This window comes from Falco naumanni, chromosome 5 (genome assembly GCF_017639655.2).
Source record: "Falco naumanni isolate bFalNau1 chromosome 5, bFalNau1.pat, whole genome shotgun sequence".
Classification (NCBI taxonomy): Eukaryota; Metazoa; Chordata; class Aves; order Falconiformes; family Falconidae; genus Falco; species Falco naumanni.
This window is the reverse complement of record NC_054058.1, coordinates 9494418-9513377: the sequence shown is the minus strand read 5'-3', so window position 1 is coordinate 9513377 and position 18960 is coordinate 9494418. Positions and strand designations below refer to the sequence as shown.

The following is an 18960-nucleotide window of genomic DNA, read 5'->3' as shown; positions in this document are numbered from 1 at the left end:
ACATTTCGTACGTTGCACACATACTCAAGCAGGAGGCCTCAGAGTGAGTCCTGAATCAACATGTTTCTGGAAGTAGCAGAGCAAAATGTAGCTATGAAGAACGACAAATGGAGAAGATAATGAAAACGAAATGTTACTGATAGGGAAGAAAGACTCATGTACCTTGATCTCTCTTGATCAGCTCCTTTGTTGCAGGGATCTATCAACTGTGATACTTTAAAAATCTCTTGTCCTTTATTTTTTTCCCCTCTTCCTTATTTTTTTCCCCCCTTTCCTTCCTTACCTTCTCACCATTTGTCTTCACCTCCCCCTTGCCCCCTCCTCTTTCCACAGTGGAGTGGAAGGAATGATGGCCATGGATTTTGTTGACTGGGACAATGACACTGTCAAAATTGCAGAGAAAGCAGCCAAGGAGGCAGATCAAGTTGTCATGATTAAAATCGTTAATGTAAGTCTTCCTTCTGAGCAATTTGTGGGTGGGAAACGGACATGACTCTGATGTTCTGAGAACAAAGTGTGGCTGAGAGATAGAGGCAACAGACAACATCTTGGGTAACACCAGCTATTCATAGCTTATCCACAGCTATAGAAACTGAAAAGGATTACCTGAATGATGAAGTCCTGTGTCCTAGGCTGCAGTTGCAAGGAACTGTCAAAGACATATTTAGTCATCACTTAACTTTGAACTAACAAAGCCAAAAATTCTTCTCCAAAGAGGAAAAAAAACTCTTGCACCTTGGTAATATAACAGTGCCCAGGGGGTGATGCCATGGCAGGGCATTTTTGATAGGATGAGCAATGAAATAGTGCTGAAGGTCACTCAGATGAAATGCATGCAAAGGGAGTTAGGATGATCCAGAAAATCCATACACATGGAACACAGCTTCTTGGCTCTTACTTACCTGTCTGCATTTCAGGGCATCAGTCTGGTACCTACACATCTTAGAGGTAAATTAGGAGAAAAAAATATCTTAAATTGAAAAAGGATCAAACTTCTATCTTCTCCTCTCTCAGAGAGGTTTTCTGCTGTTGGAGGGGGACCCATGTCATGATATTCTCTCAGATTGCTGGTTATGCATCCAGACAGCAAGAAAACTGACTAGAACACATCCAAAACTTGCAGTGTTATGTCAGAGTCTTGTGGCTCCCAACTTAAAAACAAATCATGTAATTTTATTTTTCCCTCTTTCCTTCCATCCTCAGGAACTCCAGAGAAATGAGAGTGGTCTAATCAGATACATTAATATTCCAGAGCGGGCTGCCTGTCAAAATATTTCTGGATACCTCTCACTGTCACGTCTGAGGGCCACTGCAGACCTTAGCTTGACCGCAGCCTGTACTTCAGAGTCATCAACCAGTAAAGAAACTGTTTCAGTTCCCCTTCTTTCTCTCACACAGCTGGTGTTTGCTTGGCTTATCTCAGCCTCTGAGTATGGGAAATGAGGGGCAGAATACCAGAACATATCACTGGCCCACTGAAGAAGTCTGTAATTACCACCTGGGAGCAGGGTATTCCAGATCTGATGGCCCTGAACATGAGAGGTTACTTATGTAATAGAAAATTGTCTTTCTTTGGAAGAAATGGGTTCAGCGGGCATTGGCATTTATGTTATTTTCATTAAAAATACTTTCTAGTATAGTTTGTTCTAAATCAGAAAAGCAATGTACTGTAACGTAGTAAGGACAGGAATACAGTCATCTGTTCAATAGCTGCTGCTTCATGATTAAATCCAGAGCTTTCACAGATGGGCTACTATAAGTGTTTGCTCACTGGTGTTTCATTAAGCATTATCTAGTCTCAAGCTATCTACATACTCTCTGTACTGAAGTCAGTATAGAAAACTAAGCTCCTTAGTTATTAAATAATGTAATTGATTCTACAACAATGCTACCGTATCCATCCATGACTGCACGGCAGGGAATTTACTTGCTGTTGGCCAGGAAATAATAATGCAGTGACCTAGTGTTTACTGAAAAACAGACCTTATACACGTACATATAGCAAACCTATGAATTCTAATTTCACAAAATCTAAACCATTTACTGGTCTTTTTTCTTATCTTTTTCCCCAGTGCATACATGAGAATTAAATGAGCAAATCTGGTGATAGTTATGTTATTTGTCAGGCACTGACAGGCATGGGACATCGACCACTTCTCTAGGAAGCTGTTGCAGTGTCTGACCACCCTCTTGGTAAAGAAATGTTTCCCAATGTCCAGTCTAAACTTCCCCTGACACAGCTTTGAACCATTCCCATGTGTCCTGTCACTCGATCCCATGGAGAAGAGATCAGCACCTCCCTCTCCACATCCCCTCCTCAGGAAGCCGTAGAGAACAGGGATATTGCCCCTCAGCCTCCTTCTCCTCAAACTAGATGAACCCAATGTTCCTGGCCCCTCCTCACAGGACATGCCTTCCAGCCCTTCCAACCAGCTATGTTGCCCTCCCCTGGATGCATTGAAGAGCCTTCACATCCTTCTTAAATTGTGGGGCCCTGGGCTGGTTTTGGCTGGGGTAGAGTTAATTTTCTTCATAGCAGCTAGTATGAGGCTGCGTTTTGGATTTGTGCTGAGAAGTGTTGCTAACACAGGGATGTTTTAGTTCCTGCTGAGCAGTGCTTGCACAGAGCCGAGGGCTTTTCTGCTTCTCACCCCACCCCAGCAGCGACCAGGCTGGGTGTGCACAAGGAGCTGGGAGGGGACACAGATGGGACATTGACCCCAACTGGCCAAAGGGATACCCCATACCACAGGATGTCATGCTCAGCATATAAAGCTGGAGGAAGGAGGAGGTACGGGGGGACATTCGGAGTGATGGCATTTATCTTCCCACGTAATCATTACTGGTGATGCAGCCTGGCTTTCCTGGAGATGGCTGAACACTTGCATGCCCACGGGAAGGGGTGCGTGAATTCCTTAGTTTGCTTTGCTTGCGTGTGTGGCTTTTGCTTTACCTATTAAACTGTCTTGACTTCTACCCACAAGTTTTCTCGCTTTTACCTTTCCCATTCTCTCCAGCATTCCCTCCTGGGATGAGTGAGTGGAGCTGTGATGATTAGTTGCCAGCTGGGGTTAAACCAGGACAGGTCCTGAATGGCACACAGCGCTCAAGGGGAGGCTGACCTGGATAGTCACCTCTCTTGATCAGCTGGTTATGTTGTGTTTGACGTACCTCAAGATGTGGTTTGCCCCCTTGACTGCCAAGACATGCTGCTGACTTACGCTGAGCCTGCCGTCAACCAGCAGACCAGTCTGGGTGATCAGGCTTCTCCTGGCAGGTTACACCTGCTGTCAGTGCAAAAACTAAATCCGGCATTTTGAATTAGTAAATGCTGCTATGAGCTAGCATATTTCCTCCAACAATGATTCACAGCACAATATCCACATAGCTTCCGCCTCCTGCGCTATGAAAGCATTAGTCATGCAGGAATTGAAAACCTAGAAAGCCTAGGGCTCGTCTTGTTTAGACTAACCTATTCGAGTTGTTGCTTTTGCATATTAGGCGCCCTTCACCCTTCCCAAAACAGGCCGGACCAATCTCACTTTATGAATCCCCATTTGCCATCAGAAGTTACTCACAGAGGGGAAGAACGTGTTTCTGAGCTGCTCAAAACCCATGTTCCTCAGGACACAGCAAGTCAGCTTGGTTCTGGTTTAGAAGAGCTGCAGACACACCAGCAAGCCCCGAGGTGTGGCAGGGTCCTGTGTCAGCAGCGTTGAGTGCACTTCTGTATGGATCAGAGGCAAATGTATCATGATTTCACACACCTGCTTTTGACAGCCCTGCCTTCTGGACTCCACAGGGATGCTCCCCGCGATGTGCTGTGGGTCCACCCTGAAAGCTTCACTCTGCTTCCTGGGGCTGATTTCCAAATGTCTGTACTCTTCTTCTTTCCATTGCATTTAAGAAATCTGGTCTTTTCGAAGTACAAAAGGGCTGGGGGAGGGGGAGGGGGACAGGAGAGGGGCAGGGTGTCAAGATTTTGAAACTCAAAATACTACTGACACTAGAAAAACCTCCTGACAAAGGTGACTACATCAAGGTTACACCCTTGCACTTAACACACTACTATAAAAAAAAACAATCAGCATTAGGCTTCCCTTCTCACTATGGTTTTGTATAAGACCGAAAGAGGAAAGAACTTGCTGCTGAGGTTAGAGGGGAAGGAGCTCTGTGTCATTGTCAGTCTAGAGTAGATTTTAAAAACAGCAGTGAGAGAAAAACAGGAGAAGGGGGAGCAAGAATGTCAGAAAATCTCCTTTACGCTGACTTGAACTTGACTGAACCAACGAGGCCCAGTCTATACAAGGTCACTGATGTCCAAGGTGAGTCGATTGATCTCCACTGAGCTTTCTTTGTATTCTTCAGCCTCTGTCACTTGTATTTGAAAGACCACCGAAGCCCTGAAGAGGACAATGGAAATGTGAGGGGCAGTGCTGTGAAAAATGCACAGATGGGGTGTTCATGTAGGTTTGTTACCAAGAAAAGGGGATTGTTATAAGGTCTACTTTTCATGCGATAAGGTGCAAGTGTGAGGGGGAGTTTCTTCTGTAAAATTAAGGGTAGTTTCTATCAATGTAGGAGATCATTCCACACCTGAACATCAACTGGTCCTGAACCAGTCATGTTCTCATGCAGCAGACTGATGCCTGCAGCAAACCAACCAGGAGACCCAGTGCCTGATGTTTCTGCTGTTTGAAGCAGTCTCATGCGTAGCCTGTTTGTGTTTGCTGAGCGTAGTAGGCATTCCTTTGGGTTTTCTTCCTACTGGCTTGTATAGTCTGTACAAACTACCTATTTAAGAAATTAAGCATAAAATGTTTCATGGACAGTTTTAGTTTGATTTAGTATAAATTTAGTATAAATTCTAAAGTAAAATTTCCTTTCTTTAACGGACTGAGAATCATTGCATAAACTTTTGCGCTGGTATTGCTACATCACTTAAAATTACATCATAAAATAACAGACTTCACACACTTTGTCTCTGTATTTCATATTCTTTTTTCTTCCCTTTCTTTTTAACCTTACTACCTCTTCAACAGAAACAGTAATTTCTATTTCTTTGCATCCTATTCTTGTCTTTTGCATAAAGTGTGATCCCTGGGCATCTATTTTCAGACGGCTGGAGTTTCTAATGCCCCAAGAAACATTGTTTCTATCACCGCTTTTGACAGATTACTTCATGGCTAAATTGACAGGCACCCACAACAGATGTCAACTGATTAAAGGTTCCATTTTCCTTCTAATTTAATCCATGTACTCCAGCTTGCAGGTTTTAGTTTTAATAATATTCCTACATTCCTCTATTTGTGCCTTTCTGGAAAACCCCTATCAACTCTTCTATATGTTCACTTAATTTATGCACAGTATTTCCCATTGATTACACATATCTTACAGAAAAGAGCTCAAACACTGACTTCTGTCTTGGTTTTTTTCCTTGAGTTTGCTATTTTCTCTTTGATAGTGGATTCCCTAGATTAAATGTAGTGTTCACAAAGGAATGAAATTAATTCCATAAGCCAGAAGAATGCACTTAAACTCATAGAAGACATTAACTCTGTATGGTGATAAAAACAAAGGGGCTCAGTGCTGTGTATCAGGATGACTTTGAATGTTTTGTAAAACTGCAACATCGTATTTCTTACTTTCTACCCCTTTTTTATTTGTCCTTGCCCTTCCTTTCTTCCCCATGTTTTCTTCCATGTTCATTTGTATTTATTATCTCCAGATGTTAGAATAGTTTTCAGTTTTCTCGTCATGTTATCATTAGCTAGTAACTTCTTCAAATTTAGCATGATCTGCAGTTTTCAGGATTGCTTTGATGTTGTAGCCTTTCTCTGCACTCACATATGGATATGGACTGAATAAATCAAACAACCTTACACATTTCTCATCATTTTTGTTTAGGTTTAAAATGCATATGCCCATGCCCATGCCTCCTCTGTTATTCTCTGCACTGAAGAGAAACAAGGTCTGTTTCTGCCTACAGCAAGTCCTTTAAGGTGTGAATGCGATGGAAAAAAATATTATTTGGACATGGTTAAACACTGTAACATAAATCAGTTGCTGTCATGTATTTAGCATTTCAGTCATTTTTGTTCCATTTAAGTTGTTTCTCAGCTTTCTCTGTTCTCTGTTATTTTTGTCTGGTTTTAGGTTCTACATATGCAGAAGTGAAAGTGCAATCCCTAGACACGAATGCTGTAGCTAGTAGCTACACATCATCTGGTGAGTTTTCAGCTGTCTGCTTAAACTGATATGAATTTAAACAATGAGAGCACAGAAGACCGTTCCTTATTACCCAAAAATGCAGTGATATAAAACTGCAGGAAGAGCGATGATACAGTTCTCAGCTTCACAGCCAGTGCAGGGGGCCGTTGGCATGTTGCATTATATACAGCTAAACCACTTTGGCTTCACTGGTATAGGAACACAAGGATATTTTGGGCCAGATCATCAAACCACCTAGCCCAGCCTCCTGTCTCCAAGTGCAGGCATAAGTGAACAAGTAGAGATGAATAAAAAGAGGGTAGGCATGTACGATACCTTCCCGTAATGCTCCATGTGCATGCATCTACACAGGGACTTACTGAGACAAATGTGTTTCTATTCACGTATCCTCAGTGGATTTCTCTTCTACAAAGTTGCCCAACCTCCCTTTGGTTCTACACACAGCACACACCCTTCCCTGAACCTTTTCCTATATGCTTTTTGAAATAGGGGTAGTAGAACTGAATGCATCATTGAAGGTAGAAGGGAATCATGGATATAGAAAACCACGTGGCAGAAAAAAATCCATTATTTTTGTTCATTTTCCTTCTGAATAATTCCTAACATAGAGTCTTCATTCCAGGAGATATTCAAAACCTGACTGTGCATGGTCCTGGACAACCTGCTTTAGCTGACACTGCTTGAGCAGGGGAGTTGGACAAAGTGATCTGAAAAGGTTGCTTCCATCCTAAATGATTCTGTGACTGTATGGTCAGAACAGCAGACCAAAGTTTGCAGATGTCCTCTAGAACTTTTTTAATTTTTTAGTTTTAATTCACATTAGATCTGTTACTTTCTAGTCCCTGGGTACAAAGATAGCTTTAAGAATGGGATTACAAAACAGCATTAGTAACCCAGCTATCTCACACTTAATGTCTCTTAAAATTTGACAGTATATCCATTTTTTCATTTGGGCCATATGTCTTCCAGCTCTTGAATGAAGATGAAGTGTTCCTTTTCCAGCTGTTCCCCTAATCTTTATTTTTTTCCACCTATCTGTAGGTAAAAGATGTTGCTCCAGAACATGTGTTGCTGTATCGGTCGCTGTGGTAATCCTCCTACTGGTCTTAGTGGTGTGTCTGGTGCTCATTTGTAAGTACTGCTGAAAATGTAATAACTGCAATTAATTTGTGACTCTCACCCACCCACTGAGACCTAAGTCATGACATCCAAACCCAGTAACAACAGAAAGCTAGTTTGTAGGCACAGGACAGGAGTTTTCAGCCAACCATGGGTGTAAGAGGAAATCCATAAAAGAGTCAAATGGCCTGAAAGTTTAAAATTCCAAAAGAAAAAAAAAAAAAAAAAAAGCCAAAACCAATTAAAAAACTGAGTGTTCAAATAATAAATAATTCATTATACAAATATTTTGAAGAAACAAGACAAGATTAGATAATGCTACTACGATTGCTATGCACGAGAATATTCCAAGGTGATGATTTTGTATCATGTCACCAAGATGTCCATAACACCAAAACTTATATTCATATATTTTTCAAATAAATATGAAAAAAAGCTCATTTGAAAGACATAGCTAAGACACAACTTAAAGGAATTTGTTTGCACATTACTCAGACAAAAACCTGGTACTAGGCTTCTCTGCATATATATCACTGAGTTCATAACAGTCTTTGAACTACATTAAAAGGTATTTTTTTAGAAAGAAAGCATTCTTATCTCCATTAGACTAAAACAGATTTTATTGGAGCTGTGTGGTACTTCCCCTTGAATATTTTCAAGGTATCATTTTTAAATTTTGGATGTGGTTGCGTGTTTCTTTTCATCCTCTGACAGCTGAACAAGCTTAAGAGGTTTCCACAATCGATCACTCTCAAGTCTCAGAGTTTGCCAGCTATGCAGAGATGCACATGGAGAAACTCTTTGTGAAAACACACCAAAACCTTTGATCCACAGAACTTAAAAAATAGGGTTGTGGGAAGTAATTGATGGCATTTTTCAAGGCAAAGAGTAAAGGACAGATGTCTGATAGTCCTCTGACCTTTATAAAATGTAAAATACCACAGGAAGGGTAAAATTAAGAAAAGAAAACCAAAAAACCCAGAACAACACAACATAACAAGGTGAAATTACCAGCATTTAATAGAGCAGGAGTCAAATGAGGAGTCATAGACTTTGATTCAGGTCTGGCTTCAGTTATTGTTATTTTGTTGGGTTCAGTACTGCCTCAGTGAACTGAAAATATACTCCTAAGAAACTTGAGATCTAGATCAAACTTGAGAAACTCAATCAAATTAATTTATTATTTCAATAGCGTACAGTTCTCACTTGTACTCAAAATGAAAACTTTTACCATTTTGACTGTTTTATTTCTAAGTTTTAATTTTACATGTGTTTTCCATACAATCTTGTTTTGCCAAATAAACCATTGCTGACAAACAGCTTGTTTAAATGAACTAAAGTGTCATCTTTCGATATCACTCCATCATACAAGAGCTCAGCAGGCCAGAAGGCATTTTCCATTTCTGTTCATAAAAATGACAACAATTTTACTCAGTGGAACCTGATCAGAAATGTTTAAGATTTTTATAGTAGTGTTATTTTCTTTTTTCTTGAGAGAAAATTTATCGTTAGTAATTGAAAAATTGGCCCTGCAGTTCATGAGATCCTCTTCCAAGAACAGGCAGGTCTGACTTTGTTTCAAATGCTCCTTCATATGAATTTTTCTCTTTTCTTAAACCAGGAGCTGATATCCAGCCTCAAGATACACACATATAAATGCATATATGCATGAAAACCATAAAATTTCAAACTGATTTTTCTGTTTTATTTTTTCTTGTTGCTCTAGGGATTCAGTAAAAGGCAAAGAAAGCCTTGATGTTCCAAATTAGCATATGACTTAAGCACAAGAAAATTCAGTGTTAAGTTGCTCCAATTAGTAAATAACACATTACTGCTTTGTTAGGTTTCAGGGCCTTTGAAACATTTTCAGTAATGCTGCGGTCTGAATCTCTCAGACAGATTTCAGACTTCAAGGCGGCAATATTCCAGGAGAAAATATTGACCTACCATTTATGTCTTGCAAATTGATTTCCATCCAGTAGGAGAATCAGTAGAATGGTGTTTATTTTTGTAATGCATATCTATCAGTATGCATTAATTTCTAATTTTTCACAGATATAAATACTTTTAAGTGATGTTAGGTAGTTTTAGTACCAGTATTTGGTACTATTATATACTAAGCACTGCAGGGTATCTTTACAAGCAGTACTTCAAGCTTCTACACACAGGCTCAGGCTATATGCAAAACTTCTTCAGCTTCTAAAATTAAATGGTCCTGTTGTTCCTCCATATCATGTTTTTGAGAACTTCCTGAAGACTAAAATCATTTCTCTCTCTTCCAGACTTGCGGTTGCTTCTTGAACTTCTCAGTCTTCAGCTTTAACTTCATAATTTCCACTATGATTATCTGTTTTAATATTCTATAAAATATAATGCAGACTTTATAATTAGTATCTCTGTATACAGCTTTGGATGTAATTCTATACACCAGAGCTTTAAGAACGTTTGTATTCCAACGTTCAGACATACATCTTGGTTGGTTGGTTGTGGTTTTTTTTTATAATGACATCTAAGACTCATATTCTCTTACACAAGTGTATTGGAAGCCAATCCCTAAAAGGAACAGGGTAAATAATATAGTCTCTGCAAAATTAGACATTTATTGATCAGCTTTGATCTTTGAATTGTAAATGTAAAAACTGTGATATCACTTGCCAGCATCTGATTTTAGGTGCTACAGTGCAACTTTTTTTCTCACAGTTCCAAAAGTCTAGTTCTTGTCTGCTGTGAGGAAAGAAACGTAGATCAGTAGGACTTCCTAGGCACTGTGGTTTCAAAGTCTGTAGTGGCTTTTACAATTCATACTTCAGCAATTTGTAAAAGGGCAGTTTGACAACTGTTTGGCACCAGGAGATGCCAGCTCATTACGATCCCAGCAAAACAAAAAAGGCAATCATGCAGGCTCTGTGAGGTATTATTTAAAATATTATTTATTAGTGCTAATGCTATAAAAAGAAGAAAGGACAGTATAGAAAAATCCTAGGTCCCTTCAGGTGCTGGAAACCCTGTGGCAAAATTACAAAACAGAGGAACTGGGCCCAGTAACTGTTTTCTGGGAAAGCAAGTATTACCAATCATGTCCCAAAACAATACTGTTATTTCATACTTACTTCCTTTCATCACTCACTGTCTGGGTCTAGGCTTACAGAAGGAACTGATTAATCCTTTGTATTAAAACTGGGATACATTTATATCACTGCTCACTTTGGAGTCTGGTGGTCCCTGAAGTCCTTCTGGATATTTTTGGCATTAGGTTTCTGAAACCTTGATGGCCTATAGATAAAACTGAAACAAGATATGTGCGGAGAAGCGATACGTTGTATAAGACAAGCATATATTTGTCAATTATTTCAACGTTGAATATTGCACTGAATCATTTAATAACATAATTGAGGGGATATTTCAGCCATTAGGGGTATTTGTAGTTACCAGCCAAAAAAAAATAATTTCTGTATTCTCTTTATGATCGTCATAGGGCTAAAAGTTGCTTCATTTTGACTATGATGTTGTCTTATTTTGGTCTGAGACTGTTGGACTAGCTTCCAGCTGAGGCACAGGTGTGTTCTGCCTGAATACATCAGCCCCGTTGTTTGGGTAGAAGCAGACCGTGACCGCAGCTCCAACCTGTGTGGGAGCATGCTTATCCAAGGACAGACTGGCTCGAGCACTGAGCTCTTCAAAATGGCTCTTATTTCTTATTGCTGTAGTTAAATGTATGCTGTACACCACACTTACCACCACTCTGAAAATGTGTGGAACATTTTTTGTTAAGTTTCAGATTTAGGCTCTTTGGAAAACTTCTCCGTAGTATGGTACTACATTTGGGGTTGTTTGTTTTCAATGGAGAGGCAAAAAGGTGAGGAGCAGAGTTTCTGTGTGGGGTGACAGTGGAGTTCAAAGAGGTCTAGGAGAGCTCTGACAGTGTATGGCAAAATGGTCAGCCATCCAAAGCAGAAATTGTATTCTTATTTCCAGACTATCCAACTGTGAGCAGCCCACATAACTCAAAATTATCCTCCGCCACCGCTGAAGAGGCACTAGGTAGGTAACTCTCTGTCATTCAAAAGACATTTTCCAGAAGCCTGTTACATTGCCTTTTGGGGATGGGGGGTGGAGTAACTAGATTTTGCTCAGAAGGAAAAAAAAAATCCAAACCAAAAAAAAAAAAAAAAATCTGACATCTCGGGAATAAATAGCTTTACCCTGAACACTCATAGGAGGAGCTCTCAAAGCCAGAGACATTTCAGATACTCATCTTCTTTAAAAGTAGTGCTTGGTCAGCACTGCATTACAGTTTCAGAGGGAAGAACTCTCATGCTGGTGCAGAGGAGCCTGTGGCGGGTGAACAGACATGAATATAACAACCCCTTTGGTATCACGGCATTGTAGTGAGTGTGACAGATCAACGTGCATGTGCTGCTTTCCAAATACCCCTCCGTTCTTAGCATTTTAACCAAATGTAATTCCCTTTTGCTGTTTAGGAGCTGCTGGATAACCGACTAAACTGTATCGCACAGTCCCTGTCTCCCTGACTCATGTCACCCTCCCCAGTTCCCATTCTCTGTTCCACCCAGCACCCTGCCTGGCAATGGAGAGAAACGTTCTTTCTCTCAGTAGCGTCACTACTGCCACATTGGGTAGCAGGCAAATAAGACTTTTGAAAACTGAATGCTTTTTGTCCTGACTTTCTCTTCATCATCTGAGCAAAGATTCAAAAAGCTGGATAACATTATCTGTGATTCTACTTCTCTGACTCATGCCTGGTGACTCTTGGGCTGGTATTAGCTACAGAGACTGGCAGGGAACCCTGGTGGTCTGGTGAAAATTATAAGCAGGACCGCACAGGTACTTTTCTGGTTGTAACTTACTCTCTTAACTTTCTTTTGTAATGGGATCCTTTTGTTAGTGGGAACATGGATTTTTCCACATCTGTTCTTTCCTCATGCAGGCTGCCCCCACCCCTGGGAAAAAAATGGGAAAAAATGCTACTTCTTTTCTCAGGAGTTGAAAAAAAATGATTGGAATGCCTCCCGTAAAGAATGTACTGACATGGGTTCAGACCTGGTGATCATTGAGAACAAGGAAGAACTGGTGAGATCTAAATTCATGGGGCTGCTTCTTGGGTGGCTTGACCTGTATGCCAAAAGGCTGATGGGTTACACTTGTGTCTTCTCATGTTACATGTCTTTGGGCATCTATAATCTACCTCTAGCCATATACACCAAGCACCTCTGTATGGTAGCAAACACCTTCACAGGAAGATGCATCTTGGTGGTTGAAGTCTTATATCTGGAAGCTTCTCTCCCCAAGCATGCTCCCATGGGAAGAAGAAAACTCTGCCTAGCTGACTTATAGTTTAAAGAGATTTAGCATGCAAACCAAGACCAAGCAAGTCAAACAGACACTCATTTGTGAGAGTCATTGCTTTGACAAAAACTGAAAAGGCTTTCCCATCACAATCAGAAAAGAAAAGTGTCTCCAGGTATCAAGTCACATCTGGCTAACTACAATGTATAGCTTTAATGGTGCTCCATTAAATGTATAATTAAACATTAAAAATATTAATTATTAATTAATAAATTAATTAAATGTATAATTAAATGTATAGCATTTAATATATATTCTATTCCTACTGAGACTCAGGAAGAGAGAGGAGATTAAATGAAAATGGAAAAATTCAGCTTCTGAAGCTGTGGAAAGAGATGCACATTGTACTTTCTATGTTGGCTTTCTGCGTGGCTCTGGGGAAGGAAATGTAATTTTAACGTATTATCATGGTTTCCTTTCTAGGATTATCTTGCTTCACAATCAACAGGTCACTACTACTTGCTTGGTCTCAAACGCAGTAAGAACGAGAAGTGGAAGTGGATTAACGATGTGGAACTTAGCAAAGACATGTAAGCTTATTCTGGCAAGTCACTGTGCTGCAACGTCCGGAAATAGTGGGGAAAAAACCCAAACCAATAGAGCCAGCAACAGGGCGTACGAGCAAGGTCAGGGACTGCAATTTCTAGCAACCTTATTCCTTGAGATTCAGGTGCTTCAGCACATCCCTGTGACAAGTCAAAGGGAGCTTGTAAGTCACATGGGAACACAGGCGTGTCACATCAGGATGGCAAGGGAGGATACAGCTGTGGTTCTGGTGGGGAAGGAGGAATCTGACCAGATGGAGTTCAGTGGGGAAGGGAAGGATATACCAGGCAGGAACAAGGGAGAGTGTGATGGTGTCAGAACCATGGAATGGAGGCTACCAAAGAAAAGGAAGGTCTCTGGATGGGAAAGCATAGCCTATATGCTTCTGTTGAGGTCTAGGGAAGCCAATTAAAAGGGGGGGGGGGGGAGACTCCAACAAGGCCACTGTTGAAAAGTTTAGTATGAAAAGCAATAGAGACCACCAAAGGCTGAAAAAGAGAGTGATAACGATGGCTCAACTGGACAGCAAATGGTCAAATAAACAACACTAATTCCACTGACAATAATGAAGCTTAGCAGCAAGGCCAGGTGCCGCTTTGCCTTTCGTGGACGTGATACTGACTGCATTGCATTCAGCTAGGTGAGGAACGAAACTAAATCCAACTTTCTCTCCCTGTTCAGGTTTAATATAGGAGGAGACGTAAATTATTGCTGCGCTGTCATTGGGCATGGCAAAGTAGAAACTGCATCTTGCTATGGATCCTCAACAACACAAAATATGTGTGAAAAAGCTGCAAATATTACAGAAAGGCAGGAGAAGTAAAAACAAGAGGTCCAGGCAAGAATGTCACCCCCAGCTTCCTGTAGGAATGACAGATATGATTTGTCTTATTTATCTTTAGCTGTCTAGTCAAAGGGACTCCTGCAGGCTCCCTCTGGACACCTCGCCAAGGTTAGCACATCCTTTCCCAAGATGGGTGTCTGAGACAGAATGGATCCCCCTCTAAAAGAGCCTGGATTTTCACACATTAAGAGTCTGGATGACTTACTCATACCAGATAACTGACTTTCAGGCAGCCACTGCTAGGTGATACAAGTCCAGTCTTGGTGATAGATGTGATCAAAACCAGATCCTATGTCTCATAGACACATGAATATATACCCATATGTTCAAATCTCTGTGCACAAGGAGACATTTCAAAGCCTTGCCATGCACTGGGCATCCCTGCAGCCACGGTGAAGGTTAACACATATTTATATTTTGTAGAAATCTACATAGAAAACTGTAGAAAATTGCAATCGCTCTCATTGCCATGTGTCATAGATAGGATTAACAGGACAAAGTAAAATGTGTGTGTGTATAAATCTTACTCTGTAAAAGATTGTCTCTGTTAAAAAAGCACACTGAACACCAGACTCTGAAGGGCTAAAATGTAATTGACCAAAAGGGAAACAGTCCTACACCACAGCTCTGTGCATGAGGTCACCACTAGTCCTGTGCAGGTCAGGGAAAATATATTAGATTTAGACTTGGCCCTCCTGGGGAAGGGCACAGTATGAAAAGCAATAGAGACCACCAAAGGCTGAAAAAGAGAGGGATAACGATGGCTCAACTGGACAGCAAATGGTCAAATAAACAACACAGTTACCTGTGAAGAAGCTGGTGAGAAGTATGAGAGCAACCTACAGAGAATGACAACCAGCAGACTGTGTTTCTTGGACAATGATCAAAGAAGAAAATCATGCATGAAGATTTTCGTCTCCAGAAAAGTTAGAATTAACACCAGAAACAGGTGGCACTGGTAGAGCAGAGATGTGACCTGCAAACAGTGTATACTACCAAAGCTCTTCCAATGTGTTTCAGCAACTCTTGGGACCTGGGGGCTTTGTGACTCCGAGGATTATCATTCTTACCATCTCCTCTGAGGCAGAATAATTCCTACTTAAAATGGTGCCAGTCATGGCTCTCTCCTTCATCTGCAGGATGGAGAAAGCTCTGTGGATTTCTTGATGAAGTGACAGTGATGACATGCTTTCTCATTCGGGAAAAAATGAAAGTTTTTGCTTACTCAAACATCTTATACTCAAAATGTTGTGGCCAAGGGAAGAGAAAATGGAACCATATGGGAAAAATTCTCTCATTCTGACTTGAAAGCACATTTTTATGTCCCTCAAACAAGCAATACTCCCCACTGGCTCATTCGTCAAGACTTGAAACATATTTGTAGCTCCCTCACTGACTTTTAATCACCAGGAACAAGGGAAGAATGTGTAGTTGTAAGAGGATAACGGCAGTGGCTGAAATCAGAATATAAACTGTTACTTCAGAAAGAAGCTGTGCTGGAGGGGCTGGCTATCTGTTCACACTCAGTTTGCTGGAGGGGGTGAGAGAGTGCTCTCTATGTTGTTACAGAGCACTGTCCTTTTATTTTCATATTCCAGCTGCTGCCCAGTGACCAGGTGTCCCCTACTGAAGGTGAGGGGCAGGGAAATGTCTCTTCCCTCAGAGCCGCTGGACCTAGGGGGAGTTTGGAGTCTTCAGCAAGCAGCGGATCCAAGCAGCTGGGCATCAGAGATGACAGCAAAGGGGAAGCTGCCCTAGGGCCACTGTGGAACTACACAAAGTCCATCAAACCCAGAAAGCCACAGAAAGTCACAGGGCTCAAGAGCACACACTGCTTACAAGGAAATCCCTAACAAGGGAGGAAGTTTGACTGAAAGTGGTTTATTTACTCTGTCTCTGTGCTTTCTTTGTTGATAAAGTTATCTTTTTCTGGTTTTGTTACCTTAGTTTTTAAATAAACCTTAAGTTTACAGTTTGAGATTCCTTGATTATCTTTTGGCGTGCCCACTGCAAGGAAGGGGTGTAACATTCCACACTGATTTGGTCAGGGTCACAACCTGATGCCAAGGTCAGGGAATCTCAAACCAATGCAAACTTAACCTCTCAGAACTTCTGTGGCTGGTACCTGCAGAGAAATAGAAGACTGGTTTTAATTTTTTATGCAGTTGGGCAAATAGACTGACACTGATTTGGATAGGCCAGGCTGACAGTGTCAACCTCATAGGGCACATCCTAGATGTATGGTAGGCTCCATTATTGACCATTATCAAGAAGAAGCTGGCATTAAGAGACACCTCCAAGAGCTGTTCCTCAGGGCTTGTCCTGTTTTCATAGACCTATATTCCATCGTGTTTCAAGCAAAATGTGGTCTTTAGTGTATTAACTGGGTTACTCCGCTCAGTTACCGGGGCAATGTTCCTCCAGCCTCACTTCCCTAGTTGGTAAGAGTTGTCTCATCCAATTTCAGCTGTGATGCTGCTGACATAAACGCATGATTTCCACGCAGTTCCCCCCCTGCACAGTTTGATTTTAGTTAACCAGAATGATCCCTTAATGAATGTATCAGCAGAGCTAGGTGGCTGAGTACACGCTGAAGAGAAAATGCTTACACATAGACACAAATATACACATTAACCCTCTGAAAACCTTCCTTGGTTAAAACTGTTTGCTGAGTAAGCTCTGCCCATATTCCATTTTAAGGAGGTGCCATTCTGAAAAGAAGAAAAAGCCAATGTTTCCTTTTCTGCTGGATCAGCTAATAGAAGAGGAGGAGAACCACAGAGGGAGGGAAGGATCATTTCCAGCATAGGAAATGCAAGTTTCATCCATACAGGGATTTGTTGGTTGGTTGGTTGGAGTCGGTTTTGCTTTTGTTTTTCCTAGTCCTGGTAACTTATGCTTGAGCAAGTTGAGTACATACCAAATCTTTGGAGAGGAAATAACCAGACTCAGTATGTGGGTCTCTAATGAGCATATACAAACTGAGATATAGGGAGGCTGTATTTAGGGGGAAGGGTAATTTCCCTACCAAGTTTCTAATCTCTGTTGGTGGAGGTGCTACTAAGTTCCAGTGAAATGGCTGTATACGTACTTTTAACATGACCAAGAATGTGCTTTTTTTCCTTATATCAGCATTAGAAATAACAGAACTATTGATCCGAGACTTAAATGATAGGTGTTACTGTTTGCTCCATCTATAACAAAATAAAACCCCAAACTTTTCTAAAAGTGTTGATACCGGCTTGTTTTTAAAAAGCCAGTTTTGCTCTCTCACCTACAACTTTCTTTGTTAGGGGACCCTTCTATATGAACAGGAATTATTGGTGTGGCCCTGACTGGTAGGATTTTCCTACAGACCCTCTTGCTCCTCCTGGTCCTAGACGAGAGTCTGAGCACAAGTGAGTGGGACAAAGGCTTCCTACAATTAAGCCAGCACTTGAACTCCATGTTGCAATCAGTATCACTATTCGGCCTAGGTGTGATATTTTCTTGATGCAGATTGCTCAGTTGTTATTCCCTAACGTAGCTCTGACGTAAGGCAGCTTATACTTGTAAAGCATATTTTCATTCTTGTGTGAGTTGCAAAGCAGAGTGACTTTACAGTAGCTATGACTGTGTGATTAAAGTTTTAAAGCTTTCAGCACTATAAAGGCCTAAAAATGTGTGAACCTTCTTTCTTGAGCGTTCATCTCAAAAAACAAAAGGCGAAGCTAGGCCTTTATTTGGCTTCTAGAATTTGTGACTGCTTATGTACATGTATTTATCTTTTTAGAGAACTGGACAACCCCAGAGTATGAAGAAAAAACCCAACAGATTTGAAGTACCATATTTTTGGAAACATACTTTTGTTTTCTTTTTTTAATTGGGGCAATCAGCAAGGTTCGTTAGAAAAAGTAGCCTTATGACAAAAATACTTCAATGAAGTCACCAAAGGGAAATTCAGCTGGAGATTAAGGAAGTTAGGTGCTAATCAGAAACTAAATCAGAAAAACTTATCACTTCTAGTATCACGGAGATGTTAGATTTATCTACTAGAGATGGAGACCATGGAGCTAGAGGTGGAGACTGTGGACAGTTTAAAACTAGCCAAGGTGTTTTCTGGGGTGCCATGTTACTAAACACCTTATTTTTCAAGGCCCAGGGTGCTGTTTTGGACAGAGGCATGAGTTACGGGGTACGTTGCCAACCACTTGGAAGTCATCTCCACCATGCTAAGCACTGTCTTAGCAGGGTCATGGCAGCAATTCCAGTTGAGAGCATGCTTGTTAGTGCACAGCGGCTGCTTCAGCAGCCAGCTATTACCGAGAGAGAGAAGGGCAACAGAATTTCATTGCAACTTGAACATTTCCAGTTCCTCGTTGCCTGTCCCATTCTTCTCATGAAGTTAAAGGTTCCTGGGAAGGGTGTGTCTTCGGAACCGAATACAAGCATGGTCAATGATACCTAGAAGAGTGTTAATATCTATAAAAACATTCAGATATTAGCAGATGTTTTCAGGGCATTTAACCTTTCCTGTCCAAGAGAAGATAGTGACTGCCTACAGTGTCATGGTGAGCTTGGAAAGAGCTATTGCTGCTCTGCCCTAGGCAAATGATGCACAGTGCTCATCATATTCCCCCCCGGGACTGTCCCAACCACACACTACTAGGATGTCATCAAGCCACTTCAGCTGTGCCCACACCGGGAAACCACTTGAATTCATTTTATGAACTCCAACTATTGACACTTGCCCACATCCTTGGCCTGATTTGTGCACAGTGCCCGTTCACCCACAGCCACTGCTTCCTTGCAGCGTGGGTTTCTGCACAGAACCTCACATCATCTCAGGGGTTAGAGAAGAGGCACCTCTGGTC

At 41.2% G+C, this 18960-nt stretch overlaps 1 protein-coding gene across 1 annotated transcript; it reads left to right on the top strand.

Moving 5' to 3' along the window:
- The first annotated feature begins 4141 nt into the window (after positions 1-4141).
- LOC121088944 (C-type lectin domain family 5 member A-like) lies at positions 4142-16079 on the top strand. The gene is made up of 7 exons (XM_040595628.1): positions 4142-4325; positions 6157-6228; positions 7273-7362; positions 11326-11391; positions 12299-12441; positions 13141-13247; positions 13945-16079. Exons 1-7 carry the CDS (start codon positions 4244-4246, stop codon positions 14084-14086), a joined length of 702 nt encoding a protein of 233 aa, XP_040451562.1. The 5' UTR covers positions 4142-4243; the 3' UTR covers positions 14087-16079.
- The last annotated feature ends 2881 nt before the right edge of the window (positions 16080-18960 follow it).